The 21,822-nt window shown below is 39.3% G+C and overlaps 1 protein-coding gene across 1 annotated transcript in view; it reads left to right on the top strand.

The window, feature by feature from the left end:
* pstpip1a (proline-serine-threonine phosphatase interacting protein 1a) overlaps positions 1 to 21,822 on the top strand; it is a 216,235-nt gene that overhangs the window by 79,386 nt on the left and 115,027 nt on the right. The window contains exons 2-3 of the mRNA XM_039773418.1: positions 12,353 to 12,453; positions 20,307 to 20,381. Of these exons, the coding sequence (XP_039629352.1) occupies positions 12,353 to 12,453; positions 20,307 to 20,381 (176 nt within the window). The remainder of the gene's footprint in view (positions 1 to 12,352; positions 12,454 to 20,306; positions 20,382 to 21,822) is intronic.

Genomic DNA, 21,822 nt, shown 5'->3' with positions numbered 1-21,822 from the left:
TATCTTGCGGTCTTGTATGCATGTTATCATCCCTTTGACACTCAGAACCGGCCAACTCTGTTTAATTTGAAAAGCAACAGGGGCGAGGTGGTGCTCAAACATAAAGAATGCTCCACTTCGCCCTCTGGTGGTCGTTCTGAGTGTCAACTGGATGATAACATGCACACAAAACCGGAAAATCACACCCCATCCTACACAGAAGGGGATGGGTTAGGGTTGATTTCACCCTACAGTATTTTTAGTTGACCAATGAGAAACATGTGTACCAAGTGTCGTGAAAATCGCTCCAGCCGATTGACTTTTATATATACAGTATAGAATGTAAACAATTTTAAAGTATTATTCAGCAAAGAGGTCTATAGTTGTGTTTAGTTTTGCTCCATCTTTTATATAATCCATTTACATACATTTGCATTTATCATTTACATATATCAATCATTCAGTTTTCTCAGATTTCTCCAGTGTTCTCATACAGTGACCACATTCCCAAATAGCTCTGCAGTTCTCATAATGCTATTAATACATACCTACATTTGAGTATTTAGAGACATGAGAACAGTCAGAAACATTAAAATATTACAATTTATAAATTCACCATTAGACACTGAAAACCACAGCATGACTAAACTTTAAAATCTGGAACAAGACAATAAGAGGTTAAAGCCTGATTTCATATTCTTACTGTGTTTCTTTCCTAATTCAGGCTACATCCATACTGTGGTAATGCACTTTAGAGGTTTGTAGTAGTATGCAAGTTTTAAATACAGACAGTGCTCTCAGGCTTAGGGGTGGGCACAGGTGTTTGTGGTAGTGTGGTGGAGCGGCCCCAGGGTGTTGCTGAGGGAATTGGTGGAGCATGCATTCATGTGCAGACGTGTGCAGTTGAGCCAATTTTCTCATTACGCTTTGGGGCCTGTGATCAAGGTACCTACACTCACATTTGTATAAAAAGAGCCTGAGTAGGTTAGACAAGGAGAAAAAGAACAAAAAAGAATTGAGAAAGATGGGCCAGGAGTTTAAAAGGAAAAGATAAGGAGAAAAACGGAAAAACAGGATCGTTGCAGAGCTGGTGATGTGGAATGGAGGCAAGCAGTTGGGAAATGGCCTGGCAGGGAGCGAATGGACAGCACTCACTAGGGATAGTGGCACCTGTTAAGCACCAAGGGAACAGGAGAGACCAACTGCTCCGAGGGTGCTCCCTCTGAAGGCAGTGGGATGGCAGTGGAAGAGATAATCAGGGCTCGAGGGGTTCGCAGCTGAAGGTTGAGGTATGGTGGAGGGAACTTGAGCCAAAAGAATGATGACTACACTTGTTGAGGAGTCATTTTAAATGGTGAGCAGAGGAGACGTCAGTTTGGAATGGATGCTCTTGATGGGTTTCCTGGACAGGTCTTTAGTAATTTTAACCTTATTTTTAATTATTTGGATTATTTATTTATTCAATGACTTTTAATCTTTACAAAGACAAGTTGTTTTTATTTTGGATTATTTATTTATTAAATATGCACTGCACTTTGTTTTAGATACTAATTATTTTAAAATAAAAGCATGAAGGACATTTTGCACCGTCCCTTTTTGTGGTATGTGTCCTTATTGCTGAGTTCATCCTCAGTCATGACTATTGATGTCCCGGGTTCAAGGATGATAATGCCAGCTGTGGCCAAACCAGGAATCATACACAATACTATGTTTTTATGTTTCATGTTTAAAAATAAAACCAGTCTCCGGCCACATTAGCATTTTTACATCATTTACAAAAATATCTCTGTCCATATTTAAAATGTTAAAAGCACATCTTCACAGACAGGAGTCCAAAACAGAACTGACTAACATGTTTAAAACTTCTTTATACATATGGCTGAATGAAGGAAGAGGTGAAGTCAGGGGGACTGGAACAGAAAATGATGTGGTAGAAAGATGGGTTCTGGGACGTCATCAGATGGTGCCAGAAGTGACATCAACAGCAGCTGGACCGTCCAGTGGTGATGTCATTGAGAGGCAGGGTCTTTGGCTGGTTTGCAGAAAAACAAAAGGAGAAAGGATCAGGTGACAGTGCCAACCCCTGGTCCAAATGAGAAAGAACACCATTTGAGCCTGTAAACCATGCTCATGTGTGTGCAACCTGGAGCTGAATTAAATGGACTTTGAAAATGCAGGGCAGGGTGGATGGTGTCTGTACTGCTTACGTCTGATGTTAGATAGACAGATAGATAGATAGATAGATAGATAGATAGATAGATAGATAGATAGATAGATAGATAGATAGTACTTCATTTCTCTCCTTATTGCAGAAATGCCAAAAAATAAATACATTCACTTGTATAATATTTTGACTTTTAATGTGAATGTGTTTAATTTCTAATTAGTGTATAGTACTCCAGGCTCCTAAGTGGAAGTGCTGAATGAAAAATTCTGTTAGCATTTCTTAAGGTACATACACTAATGTATAAGATCCACAATGTATGTCCTACTTTTTTATTTTCTTCATGAGTTGTATGGTAGCACAGTAGTCAATGCTGATGCCTTACAGCACCAGAATTGTGCGTTTGAATCACATATTGATTAGTATATGCAACTTGTGTATTCTTCTTGTGTCTGCATGGGCTTTTCTGAGGAGATTTCAGATTTTCTTTCACATATCCGAAACTGTGTGTTCAAGGTTGAGTGACTGTAGATGTGCAGACTGTAGTCCTACAATGGACTGGTACTCCATCCAGGATTACTTCTTGCTTTGTGTTTGCTGTTACTAGTTACACCCTTTGGTCACTGCCACCTGGAGTTGAATTAAATGGACTTTGAAAACGGAGGGCAGGGTGGATGGTGTCTGCACTGCTTAAGTCTGATGTTGTATTTTTGACTGCATGTCATACATAATAATATTAGTGATACAGTGAATATTCTACAGTATGTCTGTCAGAACACACTTGCTAGTTTAGCAGCTGGTTTATAAAGGTTAATGCCAGCATGCCATCTAATATGCAACATATCTGATGTAGCAAAAGACACAAATTGCATTTTTGCTTTGCTATGAGGTTAAAATGAATTGTGGTTTATTTCTTTCTTGTTGTCATTGTTATTCTGGATGCTGGTTCCCCATAAAACTTGGCAAACCTCTGATTCCCCATATAAGGAGAATGTGAAATTGGTTCTGACTGTCTGGGTTTTTGCAATGTAGGAAATAATACAGCATTTTGTAATTTGGATGGTAATTTAAATAAATCTGCAATGAGCTGGCACCCAGTCCAAGGCGATGGCCTGTCTTGTACCCAATGCTCATTCAACAGGCTTTGGCCCCCTTGCGGCACTGAATTGGGGTTATCAACTTGAGAATGTTTTAACACATTATTCACCATTTTTCATACTTTTATGGGCTTTGGTAAAAGATGTCTGGAATTTATTCATCCATCCATTTACTGAATCCATATTTGCATCCATCCATCCATTTTTTTATTTATATCAAGCTACTATTTCTCAGGAAGATGCAGCATATCTCTTTCCTGGAAACAAGGCAGTAGATGACCTTGGCCTCACACACACATTTTAGAGACACTAATTAGTTTAATTTAATCAAGACAAGTAGATTTCATGTATGTACTGATTCATAACAAGGGAATAGTCTTGGCCGGAAGATTGGAGACCACCTTGAGATGGAAAGAAAGGTGATGTGAGAAAGAATAACCTTTGCTATTGACCCGTGAGAGTCAGTCCACCAGAGCAGCGAGGGCTAGATTTGCATTATGTCCCTTTGTATTGCATTCTTCTTTTGTTTTTCAATTCCTTCTGTGTTTTCTAATTTAAATCCACCACTTTTTGAATATATTGGTCTTTTTGTCTTTATGGTAGTTGTTGAGAGACATGTGGCGGATGCTTTAATGTTACATCTTTATATACTTATATTTTGATAGCTTGAGGCTTATTTTTTTCTGTTAGAAGTTTTAGGTTCGAAGTTTCTGAAGTCAGAAGTTTTCAGTTCTCCCTGAAATGGCCCAGTAGCCAATTCATAGTTAGCTCCTTCCTTCCTTGTGAGTAATACCCAGCCCTTTACAGACCTGTATGTTGACAGTATGGCTGCATCCTTTGAACAACTGCTCATCATCACATGTATATGCAATCTTCCAGTAGCGCACAACTTCTACTATGTGGAACTTGGAAACTTTGTTCAAAGAAGCTGCCTAACTTTTCTAACTTTCCATAGACATCACCATAACTGTAATACTTGTTTAGGTGCAAGAAACTGTTTCCAAAAGGGACACCTTATGCCAAATAGTATAACTTTGTAATGCTATGGGATATGACATCTTAACATAGTTGAATAGCAGTTGAAAGACTGGGGTGCAGAAGACTATTAATTCCAGGGTTTTGATTCATAAAATGTACTGTAAAACCAAGTTGTTTAAAATGAAATCCCAAAAACAAATTTTTGTGTCTAATTTATTTGATATTAGTGTAAATAAAGGTTTTTTAAATTGTTTGAATAGTTGCTTTTAAAAATTTGGAGTGTTATACTCACTACCCTTCAGCCATTTACAGCTCCTTTATTACATAAACAGTTTTTGGTTATGTAATTTAGATGCAATAATGCCATCCATCCATTAGCCAACCCGCTATATCCTAACTACAGGGTCACGGGGGTCTGTTGGAGCCAAAACCAGCCAACACACGGCGCAAGGCAGGTAAATAAACCCCGGGCAGGGCGCCAGCCCACCGCAGGGCACACACGCACACACCAAGCACACACTAGGGACAATTTAGGATCACCAATGCACCTAACCTGCATGTTTTTGGACTGTGGGAGGAAACCTGAGTACCCGTTTTTTTGGCAATAATGCCAAAAAACCCTTAGTGCGTAAGGGTTTAATCACAATACTGTGAGAGGGGCCCACTTAACAAGACGCCATCCATCACACATATGACTCAGACGTCTGCTTCCTACTATTGGATAAAAGAAAAGTCATTGGTTCAGCAGGGCCACCTCGCAACAACATTAGTCGCCAATGCACCTAACTTGCATGTCTTTGGAGTGTGAGAGGAAACCGGAGGACCCGGAGGAAACCTACGCAGACATGGGGACAACATGCAAACTCCACACAGAGTGGACCCGGGAAGCGAACCCAGGTCTCCTAACTGAGAGGCAGCAGCGCTACCCACTGTGGCACCGTGCCGCCCAGTCTGTATTATATAGGGACCAATTCAGAAACTCCAAGGGTGATGGCCCCCAGAAGTCTAAATTGGCTTATAATCCGATCATCATCTTCAGCCAAAAGTCATCCATGAAAATGCACTCCTTGCTTAGGCTGCCATTGGCAATATACTCCAAAAGAGATAACCCTGCCATTGCCAGTTATGTTGTAAAACACACAATTTATAGACAACATTGATTGGCTAAACAGTAAAGCAATGAACTTTAAGCATACAGTATGTACTGTGTCGGGTGTAATTACCAACACTGAAGAATGCTGTATTGAGAGAACATGTCAATATAATTCAACAATATCAGAATGTGGCTGAAACAGCATAGAAATGTGCAATGAAACAAGATGTTGTGTTTGCCTCATTATCTTCATTATATATATATATATACATATACCCGCTATACATATGAATTCGTGGCTGCATCATTGTCAAGTGTGTTGGTAACTCAGCTGTGGTAGGCCTGATCTCTAACAACAATGAACAGGCTTATCTGGATGAAGTGGAGAGTCTGTCACAATGACGTCAGGACAACGGGCTTCTCCTGAATGTCAGCAAGACAAGGAACTGATTGTGAACTTGGGAAGAAAACCACAGACACACTATGACCCCCTCAGAACAGTTTCACGAAGCTGAGTGTCTACACCACATAGGACCTGACCTGCTCCAAACATTTTGACATCTTGATAAAGAAGGCACGACAACGTGTTTATCACATCGGATGCCTCGGGGAGTTTAGGCTGCCTTCTCAGATTTCTGCATATCCACCATTGAAAGTATTCTGACAGGCAGTATTACTGTCTGATTTGGGAACAACATGCAGAAGGACTGCAAGGCTCAAAAGATAATGTGCGGTGAAGAAAGTGAAAAAAAAATCAAAATTTGTTAATTAATTATCAGTTTTACCCTTTGCAGTGCTGGTAATTAATTCAGTAATTTGAAAGGCTCCCACTTTATTTATCTTTCCTTTCTATGTCGTAGGATTTTTCTGGCTTTTAGACTTGTATCAATGTAACTGAAGAACTGTCATTTTAAGAACCAGAATAATAAACTTTTTTGATAAATTAAAGGATTATCGAAATCTGATAACTGCTTATACATGTTTACATATAATACTGGATGTTGACAGACTAGACTGCAAACATATAACAGAGAGGCTGGCTGTTTAATTTCTATTTAGAGTTCTGATTTATCGTGACACAGAAAATTTTGGGATACCAAGTCTTTTAAAATGATGTCTAATGTTGTGTGGAGTTGTTGCTTTGTTGCTGCCTCGAGTTCAAGTGAAGGATTCTTCTTGCACTACAGTGCACTCTTTCTCTTTGCTGCATGAGCCTTTGTTTGTGATGTTACCTGTGATGCTGTAACTAGTGTGAAAAAAACAGCTGGACACACAACGAAAGTTTGGGGCAGCCACCCGTATATTATCCCTGGCTGCAAAAGGCTTTACAGTAGGGTACAAATTGCACAGGTTTGAGTCCAAAACAGAGCTGTTTAAGTATGGAGGATGAGGGATTTTTATAGGTGGTTCACAGGAAGTGATGTCCTCAGGGCCGGGACAGGAAGGATTTCTCATGTTTGGTCTGCGGAGAGAAAAGAGAGAGGTTTAGTGCACCCCACTGCCCCATGGCCTGGCATAGAATTGGCATTTCCTGGTCTTTTTGGTTGACACCCAAGCGCACATGTGTGACACTAGTTTATGAAGAAAGATTCTTCACACTTTCAGGTATCTTACTAGACACCATCCAAATATCCGACTACGCCACCCAGTTTTATTAAGAGACTGGGAACTCCTGAAATTTACCAATGATAGCACACAGGTTTCTTTAAATTGGGCGGGGCGTAAACACACAATGAAAGACACAACAGCAATTTCAGGAAGTAACAGTAACTTCTATTACACTAGACAATACTAAGTACATGAAAAAGATAAATGAACATAAACCAAATCTAACAGTATCATGAAGAAAATTTCTTATCTTAGAAAGGAAAGCCCACAGTCCACACTCTAAAAGTCCATTAAAAACATGAATTGGAAGATACAACCTGTAGTGGTGCAAAGTCCTGTTTGTTCTCAGTGTTACCCCAACACTTAATTGTTCAACTGTCCACGGATGCACTATGTTCACCGGACACTCGTTTCCAAGAGAATCGTGGAATCCCTGTCGGCGTCTCTTCGTTGTTCCTTTTTTTCCTCTCTGGGCTTCTTGTATTGCTGTGACCTAGGCACGCCTTATTTCTTGTCTGCCAGCTTGGCTCGGTCCTTCCATGCAGCTTCCCTCTCTCGCAGGGCCCACAACCGGCGTCTCCTTGTGGAGCTGTCTCTTCCTCCCTGGAAGTATTGCCATCCTTGTGCCTCACGTCGTTCCAGCCACGTACCCTTGTCAGCCTGCGAGCCCCTTTGCTCTGTCCGGGTGTCTTGGCAGCGTTCTCAGTGGACCGTCCCTTCCTCTTGCCTTCTCCTGGCCAGAGCTTAAATCTCCTTCAGTCCCTGCTATTATCAGTTCTGGACAACCAGATTAAACAAGTGGCACAGCTAAATTTCCTGGGTTTAACAAATAATGAAAACACGAGTTAACAAAATGTATTGTTACCAACCATTAATGAGTACAGATCTGCTGTTTAGAAATCAATATTGTCAAAAATGTTAATTGCCAAGTCAGGTAAATACAGAAATCCTCCAAGGCAAGACTTCAAAGCGACGACTCCTTTGCAAGACAGCTAATACTTACACAAACAATCCTGACACAATCAGTAACTGATTATCCAGGCCCCTCCAAGGAAGCAGCAGTTCTGTTATCACACGTGGTATTGTTTGTAAATCTCAACCAGCCATAAACTTCAAAATGGCAAGTCCTTTGCAGGACAGCAAATACTTACATCCTGCAGACAGCCATGACACAATCAGTAACTGGATTATCCAGGAAATTGAAAAACAAGGTCCCCTTCTGACATCTGACTGCCAGAATATTTCCAAAATGTGATATCAGACTAGGGCAAAGAAAATTATTAATGATACTGTCTATCTCACACCTTATTGGAGGAGCGGTCTAAGGGCAAAAAGGGCAAAGATCCAGAGTGAGGATAAAAGTAAGGTGGAAGGATTCAAAACTGGCCAACCACCACCTAGTGAGGAATGTTTAATCACTTTTTTTTAAGTCAAAAGAACTCATGGCGAATTACAGCAAGTTCAGGTATTGTGGCATTTTTGTTACTGCGGTGAACCAGCATAAACCTACTTTTTAAGATGCTACTGAAGGCTTGACAAGTTTCATCCGATATGATCAGACGGAGTGGAAAAAAGCATGAGAGGGTCTTGAGGCTTATGTTAGTGAGAATCACAAGATGCAAGAACATTACAATTAAAGCCAATATGTGTGATTCAAACTTTAAAATGCATGATTGAATTTGTCCAGGCTACTACTTAGCATGGGGTTGCATTTACATTTAAAGTGACTTGCAACATTTGAAATACAATTGGTTACATTTTTTTTCTTTTTCCAGTTTGAACACAAGCAGGTGAAGTGACTTGCTCAGGGTCACACTGTGTCAGTGCCAGGATTTGAAGCAACAATCTCAGGATTGTGAAACAATTGTGCCACACAGCTGCATCATCCTGCTGATGCTTATTTTTAAACTTTTTAAAATGACTAATGGTGGGTCATTCTGAAGAGACTTCTAATGGCGTGTTCAATTTGTGGACACAACAAGCTGGACCTTCTGTATTCAAATGTTAATGCCTTTAAATTTACAACCGGAAAGGTCTGGCCATCATACTCCCACCTACAAGCCTGTTATTAACAGCAGCAGCTCTCCATTAGCCAAGATAAATTTCTTATGTGTCCTTGGTGTTTGCTGGTTGTGATTTTATTTATATGTTATATACTGTATATATTGTTTCTCATTTCAGCTTCTGTTAAGTTTTAATTCACCTTTGGGAATATAATGTATAAGGAAATCTCAGTGGAATAACAATGTTACCACTTTTTGGCCACAGTCACTGTACATCACTTGTTAGATGAATCAAACAACCGTCATCCCAAATGACAGCCATAAACGCACACTTGTAGCTCCAGAGAACTGTATTGTAGTGGAATGCATGGAGTCCCACTAGAAACACAGTCTCCTGGATTTACACATCTGAACTCTCCTTTCAAGTACACCATTCTCTTCTTTTTCATCTCTTGTCGTTTTAATGTTCTTCAGTAACATCAACAGAGTGCCTGTCTTCTCCCATGCTAGCTTTCATTTGCTCAAGTATAGTGGCACTGAGTTACAGATTGTTCCTCTGGCCTTTAAATACAGTTTATGGCACTTTTATTCTAAAGCAGAAGGATGTGACACTGGGTTGAGCATTGCCAACTGCAATGCACACAGGAAATTAATTGTGGTTATTGGTCGGAGAGATTGTCTGCTGAAGGTGTAAGTGCAGTGTAAGCTTGTAGGAACAATGTGTGTGACTCCACATTCTCGTGATTTTGAAATAAAGATGGTAATATTTCTGTAAAACTTTCAAAAGGGGACTTGTACAATACCATGCCAGTGGAAAGAAACAAAAATAAACCTAACAATAATTTGAGTAATCTAGTTTGGGTAAATGTCCTGGCAACAGTTTAGTTTATGTTCTGCAAATATGCATCTATTACTCATTTATTACAACGTAACAAGATCTTCACAAGAGTTTCTTTGTGTCTTCATCTCCGCAGTGTGAGCTACTAATAAACTGTCACTTGGGAGTAATCTGAGGTGGCTTATCAAAGACATTTCTCATGATATTACATATTTGGTATGAGAATTGTGAATCCTTTATATTAACAAGTAGTTCTACCAGCATGTCAATATGCCACACTGGAACTGATCTACTGGTGTTTGATGAGTATTATGAAGACCAAATTAAGTTTTTATTAAGGTCTTATTACATAAAAGTAAATAAGTAATAGATGCATTTTTGCAGAACCTAAACTAAATTGTTACCAATGTATTCATTTCATGACCTTGATGGATTGAATATTGTTTGAATAAACAGTTAGCTATTGTAGATTCATTGTTCTAAATTGATAAGCTTAGTTATTATTGCTATTTGCCAGTTTTTTCTTAGCTTTCTCTTCAAGGACTTTTGGCTTCTTAATCACTGGTTCTTTTCCCTCTCCGTTTACTGAGGTTTTGATCCTTTGACTACTTGTCTTCATTTCTTAGTAGTCCATTCTATAATATAGTAAATAGTAAAAACATTACTATTATTCCATATAATCATCAAATCCTCTGCCTCCATGTCCAGTATGAAGATAACCAAGAGCATAAAAGAGAAGATGAAGATCTGATTTGAGTTTCAACTTTCCTGACATGCACATTTGGCTATCATTTTCAAACTCTGGACCAACTAATAACTTAAAAAATATTCTTTAGTCAGAGGAAAAAAAATAGTGTGGACTAATAAAGGCTTTACAATGCTAAGATCTCAAAGATAGATAGCTAATACTTTGTTACCTAGGAAAAAGTTTAGGAAGCTCACAGAAAATATAAATATTTTAGCAAAGCTCAACCCCACCAACACAAATGGGAACAACTGGCTTGCATAATAAGAGAGCTGCTGCTGTCTCTGCTGTGGCAGAGCGACGGGCGCTGAGCAGGCTCCTGTCAGTCATGGAGAATCCACTGCATCCACTGAACAGTGTCGTCTCCAGACAGAGGAGCAGCTTCAGCGGCAGACTGCTGTCACCGTCCAGCTCCACTGACAGACTGAGGAGATCATTCGTCCCCCACACTATGCGACTCTTCATGTTCCACCCGTGGGGGTAAACGTTAACATTATACAAAGTTATTGTCTGTTTTACCTGCATTTTTATCACTCTTTAATTTATTATAGTTTTTAATCAGAATGCTGCTGCTGGAGTATGTGAATTTCCCCTTGGGATTAATAAAGTATCTATCTATCTATCTATCTATCTATCTATCTATCTATCTATCTATCTATCTATCTATCTATCTATCTATCTATCTATCTATCTGTCTATCTGTCAATAACAGGCTTGCAGGCAGCAGCAAGATGGTCAGATCTGCCCAGTTGTGCCACAGGTTTACATTTTATTGACATTACAATTTACAGTAAATACAGTTGGGTTTAGCTTGTTGTATCCACAAATGGAGTATGCTAACAGGAGATTGTTCATTTGATATTCCCCTGATTGAGTCACCAACATTGTAGGGTAAGAATGATTCATCAACAGAGTGTTAATAAACATTAACCATTGATGATGTCACTTACCTTCCTAAGTGGTAACGTGGATGAATTCAGTCAACATTTCAATGTCTGGATCACACATTTTAGTTTTAATTATAACATCCTTTGTTTTTACAATTGCTCATTCACATAAATCTCCAGCTCCCCCACCTGCCTTTCAAACACCATCAGATCATATCAGATGTAACCTGACAAGATTAAATAGCATATAAAATAAGAAATTTAAGCCAGTCCCATGCAATACTCAAGAAAATGCAGTGTCCGAACTCGCTGGGACTCTCAATGAGTACTTCTTTCAGCCTATTTAAAATTGATCAAACATTCATTATAATATGGAGGCACTCCAGTGCTGAAACCTTTCTGTCTTACTTTTATCCACACTCCTGATCTTTGTTCTGTTCATCCTCAGACAAGCTGCTCTTCCAAAAAGGAGTAAGAAGGCTCATTAGACAGCAGTGATCACAGTGCTACCAGTGTAATATAGCCCACTTTACGTTCTCAGAGTCTATTATATTCTCAGATGTTGTAGGTGTAAAATAGGCTTCAGATTCTCTGCGCTCACCCTGTGACATCTCTCAACTTGTCCAAAAGGCAGCTGAGACAATCCAATGCTTGGGTCTGCAATAAGAGCAACATATCTTCAGTTTAAAAATCCATTTAAAAATTTAGAATTACAAGCCAGAGGCTGAATCTAAATATGAATAATTAATAACTTTAAAAACGTTAATAATTATAAAAAAGAAAGGAGAGCGATCATCTACAAAAGGCTGCCACATGCACAGCACCAGCAAGCCACAGTTCTCAAATAAAATCTCATGTTGCTTGGTGCAAAATAGAGTGTAATTTCAAATAGTCTCCTTCTGTATAGTCTGCAAATTTGTTGAAAATATACTTAACTATCCTCATCCCATTTTTTTTTAGGCCCGTGACTTCACCAGTCAAGAAGGATATGATGCTCTGCTTCAGAAAATGCGTGATGGTCGGAGGATGTGCAAGGATGTGGAAGAGCTGCTAAGGATGAGGTACTGACCAATAACATTCATTTTCATTTCTGCTCAGTTCAATTTAGGGTCACATGAACACAGAGACTACACAAACAGCATTGGGTGCATGTTATGTTGCCAATCCACCGCAAGGCCCACTCACCCACACTGAGCCAATTCAGAGTCTCCAACCGTCAGAAAGTAGCAGGAATCTTGGAGTCTAAGGACCATCAAGACATGGGTGCAGTGTTAGCTGCACACAAAATGATAACTTGAACAATGCCTTGTGAACCTTTCAGAAAGCAGGAATAACTGCAGTGTCATTTTTCTGTATTTTATAACATAACTAAATTCCGTAAATGCCAGAATTACAAAAATGTTATTAAAAACAAGAGGTGCTAATGTAAAGAATGCAAATAATATTCATCACCGGACAGACACTTCACTAGCTTTAGCTTTGCTAAATTAAGTATTTTTGCAGTAAAGGGAAGCTATGGCCTTTATTTAATTCATGCAATATAGAAAGAAACCGAGACTTGAGGGAAATTAATAATTTCTGTTGAATGTTAAAGTTAAAAAAATTAATCAAAAACATTGCAAACTCCAGTTCAGATGGTAGTTAGCTTCCCCAGACATTTCATACTTGCAACTATATACTATACTGCAGTAGATATATAGAACTTTATTTGTTCCCTGGGGGAAATTTGGCTTTTTACAGAAACTCTTTATATAAATACATACATCCAGTAGATAAATAAATGTATATACAAACATTATGGTCTGAATGCCCACTAGAATGACAGAAAAGGAAGGAAATTAAACAGAAAGTAAAGTTCTGACTTGGCAGTCACAGTCCCAGTAAGATATTATACAGACACATTGCAAGTGGTATACAGAAGCCCCCATAGTGTTTCTTGACACACTTCTGTGTGAATAATTTGTTGTCTGAAAGTCCTCAGTGTTGGTGTGTCAGAGAAAGGATGTGCCGCATTGTTCATAATGGCACTCAATTTTAATTCTCTCCTTTGCTATGTCCTCCATAGATCCAGAGTGTATCCCTTAACCAAGGCTGCCCTTTTAATTAGCTTGTTGATTCAGTGGGCCTCTCTTGAAGTGATGCTACCATCCCAGCAGACCACAGCAGAAAAAAATGATCTGGCCATCACAGAGTTATAGAAGATGTGAAAGATGTCACTTCAACATTACAGGAAAAAGACCCTGCTCTGCCCTTTCTTATATAGTTCCTATGTATTCCGAGATTACTCCAACATGTAATTAAAGTGGACCTCGAAGTACTTGTAAGAGTGGACCACCTCTTCATCCACTCTTTGCATAGTGACTGGACATAGGGGCTCTTTGGTGTGGTAAAGTCAATAATGAGTTTTTTGGTTTAACAATTCTTTCTACACCAAGAAACAAAGTTCTCCACCTGATTCCTATGTTCTGTCTCATCCCTCTTATCAATGCACCCCATAAGTGCAGAATAATTTGAGGTTTTCTGCAAGTGACATGACCTCCTGTTATATTTATATTTTGAGGTGTACTTAGTTAAAAGAATAGGAGGCAGGACTGTTCCTTGTGGTGCTCCACTATTGCTGAAATCCATATCAGAAACACAGACCTTGAGTCTCACAAACTGCATCTTCCCAACAGATAGCCCATTATCCAGGACACCCTAGACTCATCCACCTTCATATCTCTAAGTTTACCCCTTAACAGGGTTGGACAGATAGTACTGAAGACAGTGGAGAAATCAAAAAACATAATCCTCACTGTGTTGTCCTAGCTATCAAAATTTGTATCTGAAGTAAAATTTTCATCTGATCACAATACAGTCTTTCTAATATGCAGTTATTTTTAGTAGTATGGTATGGAGAATTTCAGATTGATACCTACTTATGAAACTGAAGGACTAATGTGAAAAATGAAGAGAACGGGAGGTACTGATGTGATGATGCTGATTAAGAACCTGGGAGCTTACGGATGACACTGCAGTTGTGACCTGCTGGGCTGGCTACTTTGAGCAGTTATTCAAAGCTGATCCTCCGGTTAGGACGTTGGATATCTCTGGGTCAATGGTCCTTGAGGCTACTCCTCCAATTAGCTGTGAACCACCCAATCTCACTGAGATTGCACAGATGGTGAACCAGCTGAGGGGGGAAAGGCTGCAGGGATCTGTGGTATCCAGGGTGAACCTCTCCAGGTTGATGGTAAGGCTGTCCTCCTGCCATTGCAAGCAATCTTTACTTCCATTTGGGAGACTGGCATCATCATAACACTGCTCTCGATGCCGGGTAAGGTCCTTGCTAGGGTTGTCCTCAATAGGATCCATGATCACTTGCTCACCTACCAGCGACTGGCACAGTCTGGTTTTACGCCTAAGAAGTCTACCATTGAATGCATCCTGGCACTGAGGGTTCTAATGGAGTGCAAACGCGAATATCAGAAGAGTTTCTTTGCAGCCTTTGTCGATTTTCACAAAGCGTTCAAATCAGTTGATCGAGCTTCCCTGTGTTACATCCTGAGGATTCGCAGGATCCCCTCGAGGTTGCTGGATATTATGGCCAGCCTGTACACTGTTCCTGTATGTGCTGTGCAGAGTGGAGGCAGGACCTCTGCATTTTTCCCCAGTTAATTCTGGGGTTCGTCAGGGGTGTGTTCTTGCTCCTACTCTGTTCAATGCCTGTATGGACTGGGTGTTGGGCAAGGTAGTGGGGTCCAGCGGCTGTGGGGCATGAAGAAAGGTTCACGGATCTTGACTTTGCTGACGATGCTGTGATCTTCACGGAGTCACTGGAGGCTCAGATCATGGCGCTCAAGAGACTGAGTGAGAAGTCTGAGTGTCTGGGCTTGTGAGTTTCCTGGATAAAAACCAAGATCCAGGCCTTTAATGACCTCTTGGGCACAGCCATCAGCAGTGTGTCTGTTTGCGGAGAGAGTGTTGACCTTGTTGAGATGTTTACTTACCTTGGAAGTGATATTCATGTCTCTGGTGACTCTTCCTATGAAGTCAGTAGATGGATTGGGAGAGCATGGGGGGTCATGAGGTCGCTGGAAAGGGGTGTGTGGTGCTTTTGATATCTATGCAAAAGGACAAAGGTCCAAGTCTTTAGAGTCCTGGTGCTTCCTGTCTTGCTATATGGTTGCGAGACATGGACTCTATCCAGTGACCTGAGACGAAGACTGGACTCCTTTGGTCTCTCCGGAAAATCCTTGGGTACCGTTGATTTGACTTTGTGTTAAATGAGCGGTTGCTCATGGAGTCCCGAATGAGGCACATTACCTACGTTGTGAGGGAATGTCAGTTACGGCACTATGGCCATGTGGCGTGTTTCCCCAAGAGTGATTCGGCTTGTAAGATCATTCAATGTTGGGGACCCGAGTGGCTGGACCAGGCCAAAGGGTTGCCCACGTAACACCTGGCTGCGGCTGATAGATTGTCATTTCTGTAGGGTGGGACTGGACCACGTGTCAACCTGGGGGGTTGCAAACTGGGATCTCAAGTTGTTTCGTTGTGTAGTGGGTGCGGCAACGCACTGTACCAGTTCATGCTCCCCAGCTTGATTTGACTTGAGCTCAATTAAAGCAATTCAGTTTGCAGATTTGGACTACAAACTTGTGCTAAACTGATACCCACGCCTGGAATAATTCCATAATCTTTAAGCACTTCCCTGAAGCGTTTGTGACCATTAGTGTGTAATTTCTAGAGATTCTTGCCCATGGAATTCAATTATGCTGTTTATTTTTGTGATATAGGACTCCATAAAAAGTTAGAATTTTAGATGCAGCCATTTTCTGGCTTTAGCTTTGATGGTTGCCACAGCAACTTTTCCGAGAATTTGCCGCAATGCAACAATGTAAAGGTCAGCACAAATACTTCCTTAGTATCCGAGACTGAATTAAAACCTGTGTTTATTAGCAACTGTTTCTTTTGTGTGTTTATGCTTATAAGACTTCAATATTCTGGCTCTTTGGCTTTATTTTTTTATTAGTACTTTGGCTTAATGGAAGAGAGGTTTTGATCCCCAGTTAACAAACTTAGCACCGCGTTATTTGTATCTCTTTTCATAGTCCTTTCAATAAAAAAGATCTTTCTGCCTCGTCAAGACTGTACACCTCCTCTGGATCAAAAGTGACATTTGAAACTGAGTATTTATTGATTCACTGTTGTAGAACACCTTGCAGTAAGGAGATCATGGGTCTGCTTCCCAGATCTTCCCTGCGTGGAATCACTTTGAACAGTGTGCTATATAAATGTAAAGAATTATCATTATTATTATTTATGAGTTTTGAAATGAGAGGAGAGCTGGGGCCTAAACTGATCAGTGTGGAGAAAAGTGGTTTAGAATTGATTTAGAGGAAAAAAAAGGTACAGACAGCTACCAGAAAAAATCTAAAAAGAAAGAAAGAAAGTTTTATTTTAGCATTACACTGCATTCCTTTGTTGTGGAGCAGAAGTCATTTCTGCTATACTCTTAGAAATAAAAGATCCAGAGTTGCTCTTCAGAGCGATGGCATAGAGGAGCCATTTTTGGTTCCCAAAAGATCCATCCACATGAATGGTCTGTAACAGGCTCCATACAGTAACTAACAATGAACAGATGGTAACAGATTTGTGAAATACCAATGGTCATGATTTTAAAAGGACTCTTGAGCTACATACGTTAACACAGGCTAAGTCCAGGTTTTCTTACTCTGTAAGTTTTCTACCATACAGCAAAGATTTCAGCTTTTATTTCTACATATTAGGAAGTTTTCAAAGCACAAGGAACCAACATCATATGCAAGGAACCCTCCCCAGAATGAAATGGTGCTTCGTCAAGAAATGGAGCTACAAAAAACAACACAACTTAGTAAAGAACCATAAAACGCCATTAAGCCATTTTTAAGAGTGTATAATCTGCAAAAATTAGATGCAATCAAGCACAGAATCCTGAAGATAGTGTAGAGTATTGCAATTTCACCTATTGTAGCACATATAGAACTTTAAATTGGTGAGGACAGAAAAGAAATCTTTTGCCAAACCCATTTGTAACTACATCCATATTATACTTTTAGGCAACTGTGGTTTCCATTGCTGTTTTGCAGCATCAGAACCCTGGGCACACTTATTAAAGTGGGATGTGCAACAATCCCTGAACTTAATATGCATTACCAGTAAACAGCGGTGGGGACGACAATCCATACAGACATACAGCAGCACTGCAATGCTCATTATCACTTTATCATGGCACCACATACATTTTTTAACTTAACCTACATTTTATTTTTAAAGTGCTCTGTGTTGAACACAAATAGCTATATACTGGACAGAGATAAGAAAAGTTGTAAATTTAAACAACAAATATAACATCTAACTGTCTTTTTGAGTTTCTAGCAGAGCAATAAACACATACTATAAGTAACCTGTGTTCCCCCTTGCCATGTTTAAAATATAAATAATATAAAAGAGTCTATCTGTACATAACAATGTGTTCTTTACTTGCGTACCAGGTTTGATTCTAACCTCAAGCATCCTTGACAAAATGAGTCCAAATGTACACAGTGCTTAAAGATACTTTGTCCAAAGGTGGGCTTATTTTGGGGATTTGGGTTGTGATACAAGGTCTGTTGTGAAGTATGAGTTTTAAATAAATAATCACATGCTGGAGTGTGCAGGCTCAGATCGGATATGAGTGTGTGTGAGCATTCATCACTCTAGGGTAGGTTGGGGTGATTGGCTGATTGCACATTATGTGTGAATGCAAGTAGGACAGACAGGTGCCACATTTGCACCTCGGAGGAGACAGAATACCACTTCCGCTCCCAATCACTTTGTATAAATGGAGCCTGCACAATAGAGAAGGGAGGAGAACAGAGAAACAGAAAGAGCAAGATGGAGGTTAATGAAAAGGAGAGAAGGACAGGAATGATTTGGTGCAATATGTGAAAGGAAGTGAGCCCCGGGTGAAGAGTGTGCGGCCAGGCATTCAAGGGATGGGGCAGAGGGGTAGCTCCTGCTGAGCATTAATGGAGCAGGAGCAACAAAGTGCTCCAGAGGCTCCTGTGGAAACCCAATGGATTGTGGCAAGAAAGAGAACAAGAAGCAATGCTCAGCACAATGTCTTGTGAATGCCGATGGACTGGCAACAGGGGCCCAAGCTGGATTAAAGGGTTGCCTCTGCCAGCTGATGGACATCTCCTCATGCTGAGGAATCAGAATAGGGTAAGCTGAGTTGATGACAGTTTTAGCGAGTTAAATTTAAACAAAACTCTGTAATCAGCCACACGTCTTTGTAAATAATAGAAAAAAAGTAAAATAATAACCTTAACATATGGAGATGTAAGAGGTTTACAAACATTAAGTTATTGTAACGTGTACAAACTATAAATCTACAAACCTATAGGGTCATTGCGATACAAAGATCACTCACAGATGACATGAAAATGTCTCACTTTGTTATTTTTACTCCTCTCAGACAGCAAAGAAACACTTTGAAAGCTACAAAGCCAGGACCAGGGCTGGCTGCTATGGGCTTCCTTCAGCTGTTGATACTTCGAAGTTCAAGCACTAACCTGCTTTGACGTCATGTTCCTTATTACAGCCTACTGGGGATGTGCACTGAAGAGGGGTATCTAGAAATATTAATCTCATCTCAAGAAAGACAGAATAAGTCCTTCATAAATCAGAAACATAAAAGTCTTTTTTTCCTCCTAGCAGCTTTTTATTTCCCACACAGCCTAATATAGTGTCTTCTTGGGATTTTTTTTGTTTGTGGTTTCGCACCTATGACATCTTTGCGTGTGAAGCATCTACAAATTGCACTCCATGATCTTTGGGGTTAAGCTGCAATCTTTTTAAGCAATCTTATGAATTTATGGACATCAGATATGCAGCAACCTCTCAGCTGTGAAGTGAAGTGGCCCCTCCCTCTGAGGTTCAACCCACAATGTACAAGATACAAAAACAAAATAAACATAACTCAAAAATATTACAAACTCCGTCAACAAACAATTAATGCAGAGGCAAAAACAGATGACTTGGCTTTGGTATCATTGGGGGCTTTGCGCACTGAGAAAGGAATCATGGCTGGTTTTGCTGTAGTGGCAGTGACAGGCTTACATTTCTGGTGAACCTCAACAGCTTGGCTAGCACATTGCTCTAACAGGTACTGAATGTGTGCCTTATAAATGGTCTTCTAAATGCGTATAGGTACTTAGGTGCACCACTGTACACAGGCCAGATCCTAACAATGGCCCTAATTCTTTAGGCTCTACATATAGGAGACAGGGTAGATAACAATGAAAACTACTACAACATCTCTTAACATAATGCATAATAGAAACATAATTAATGAACAGCACAATATTAAACATTACGATGCAGACAGAAAAAAAACAACACAATAGGCAAATTTATATTTCAATTATAACATTAAATAAAAAAAAAAAAGTATAAGTCGGGGATGTAACACTTGTTGAAACATAAATTATTGGAGCCTCTCACTTATTTGATTTAATTATACATTTTGAAATGGATTGTTTTTTTGATACACTTCCACAAAGAAAACTATGATGTACACAATCAAAATTGATAAATAAATTAACCAATCAACATTCATTTTGTATAACATCATTAGGAACATGCAGCATCATAAGGCACTTTACATGACAATTAAAACTAAGGGATTGCCCCCTGATCAAATATATTCTTATATATATATTCTTATAATCTTATATTGTCTAAATAAATGTATATTGTTGAACGCAGTTCTTGATACTGTATTATAACAACAACAAAGTTTTACAGGCTGTGAAAATGTGTTACTTTTCATCATCTAAACACAGAATTAATGAGTAAAGCAGACCAGACATGGCTGTGGCTAACACTTTTTGTTGAACTTTGTCCACAGAGCTCAAGTTGAAGAGAAATATGGCAAAGAACTTGTGAGTATTGCCCGGAAAGCAGGGGGCAATACAGAGATAAAGTAAGTGTCTTGGTTTTTATCATTTCTTACATTTAGAAAAAAGTTGCTTGAATATTATTCATTTATGAATTATGTTTTTTGTACTTTGTTGTCAAAGTTGCTATTATTATTATCTTAGCTGTATTCTTATGAATGAGACTTTCATCAAATACTACCTAGACCTCAGGGAATTAACATGTATGCAGCAAAACACAATTGTAGAATTTGTGGCCTCTGTGCTGAGATTTGCTGTTCTGTTTTGCTTGTATTAAGTCAATTGCTGCACAAGTAAGGAATGTATTACAGTGGATTTTAAAAATTCCCTCAATTAAATTTCAGAATTTGTTGATTTAAAGGCTGAAATCAAATCATGTCAGAACTTATTTCTCTCTTAATAAAATTTGGCAACCATTGATTTGTATGTAGAAAATTTGAGAATTCTAGAAAAAGAAATAAAAAATGTAACCATTACATAAACAGCCAAATTACACCAATTTATAAAGTCCCATGTATGTATGTAGCTTCATATCAGACTACAAGTGGGACATGAACAAAATAAGGTGTGAAGTAAAGAAATCCATGCTGTCTAGTGTAGCTTGTGTGTTCTTAATTACATTACATAATGGAGAAAATTCCCTGCTTACCCCCCTCTAAAACACACGAGGTTGCCTATTATCTTTATTCATACCATCTTTCTTTTAGAAAGCAGGAATGCTGAATATGATCATGCTCGATGGTTAACACAGATGTTCACTTTAGCAGTACCCAGAAATGCTCTCCCAATTTTCCCATCTCACCTCTCTTCCCACAGCCTGGTTAAGCAATCATAAGGTTAGGGGCAGTGGTTAACAGTTTCTCGACTGTAATTTTATTAGGTCTCCTGAAATGTATATATGGACATAATAAATTATGCTTTTTCCCCAATGAGAAATACAAAGCAGCATCTTTAACCTCACTCTTCCACGGCCTCCCCTACTGTAGATGTTTTCCGTGGTCCATGGGATCAAATATATACTGTATTTAATGTGGGATTAAATATATATTCATGAAACTACACTACACCAGAAAATATAAAGACACCATAGTTTCAAACCCAACAGTGATGGATTAAAAGCCAGAAGTCTGTATGACCATCAACATCAAGTGACTCCGTGAGAACCCTAACTACAAAGAGGACGGTTTCATTTATGTTAGGTAGAATGCCCAGAGGGGACTGGTCGATCCATTGCCCTGGAACCCCTGCAGATTTTATTTTTTTTCTCCAGCTGTCTGGAGTTTTTTTGTTTTTTCTGTCCACCCTGGCCATCGGACCTTACTCCTTTTCCATGTTAACTAATGTTGTCTCATTTTAATTTCTTATTTTGTCTTTTATTTTTCTTTTCTTCATTATGTAAAGCACTTTGAGCTACTGTTTGTATGAAAATGTGCTATATAAATAAATGTTGTTGTTGTAGACATGAGA

The sequence above is a fragment of the Polypterus senegalus genome, chromosome 12 (assembly GCF_016835505.1).
Source record: "Polypterus senegalus isolate Bchr_013 chromosome 12, ASM1683550v1, whole genome shotgun sequence".
NCBI classification, from domain to species: Eukaryota; Metazoa; Chordata; class Cladistia; order Polypteriformes; family Polypteridae; genus Polypterus; species Polypterus senegalus.
This window is presented reverse-complemented; position numbering and strand designations above follow the sequence as displayed.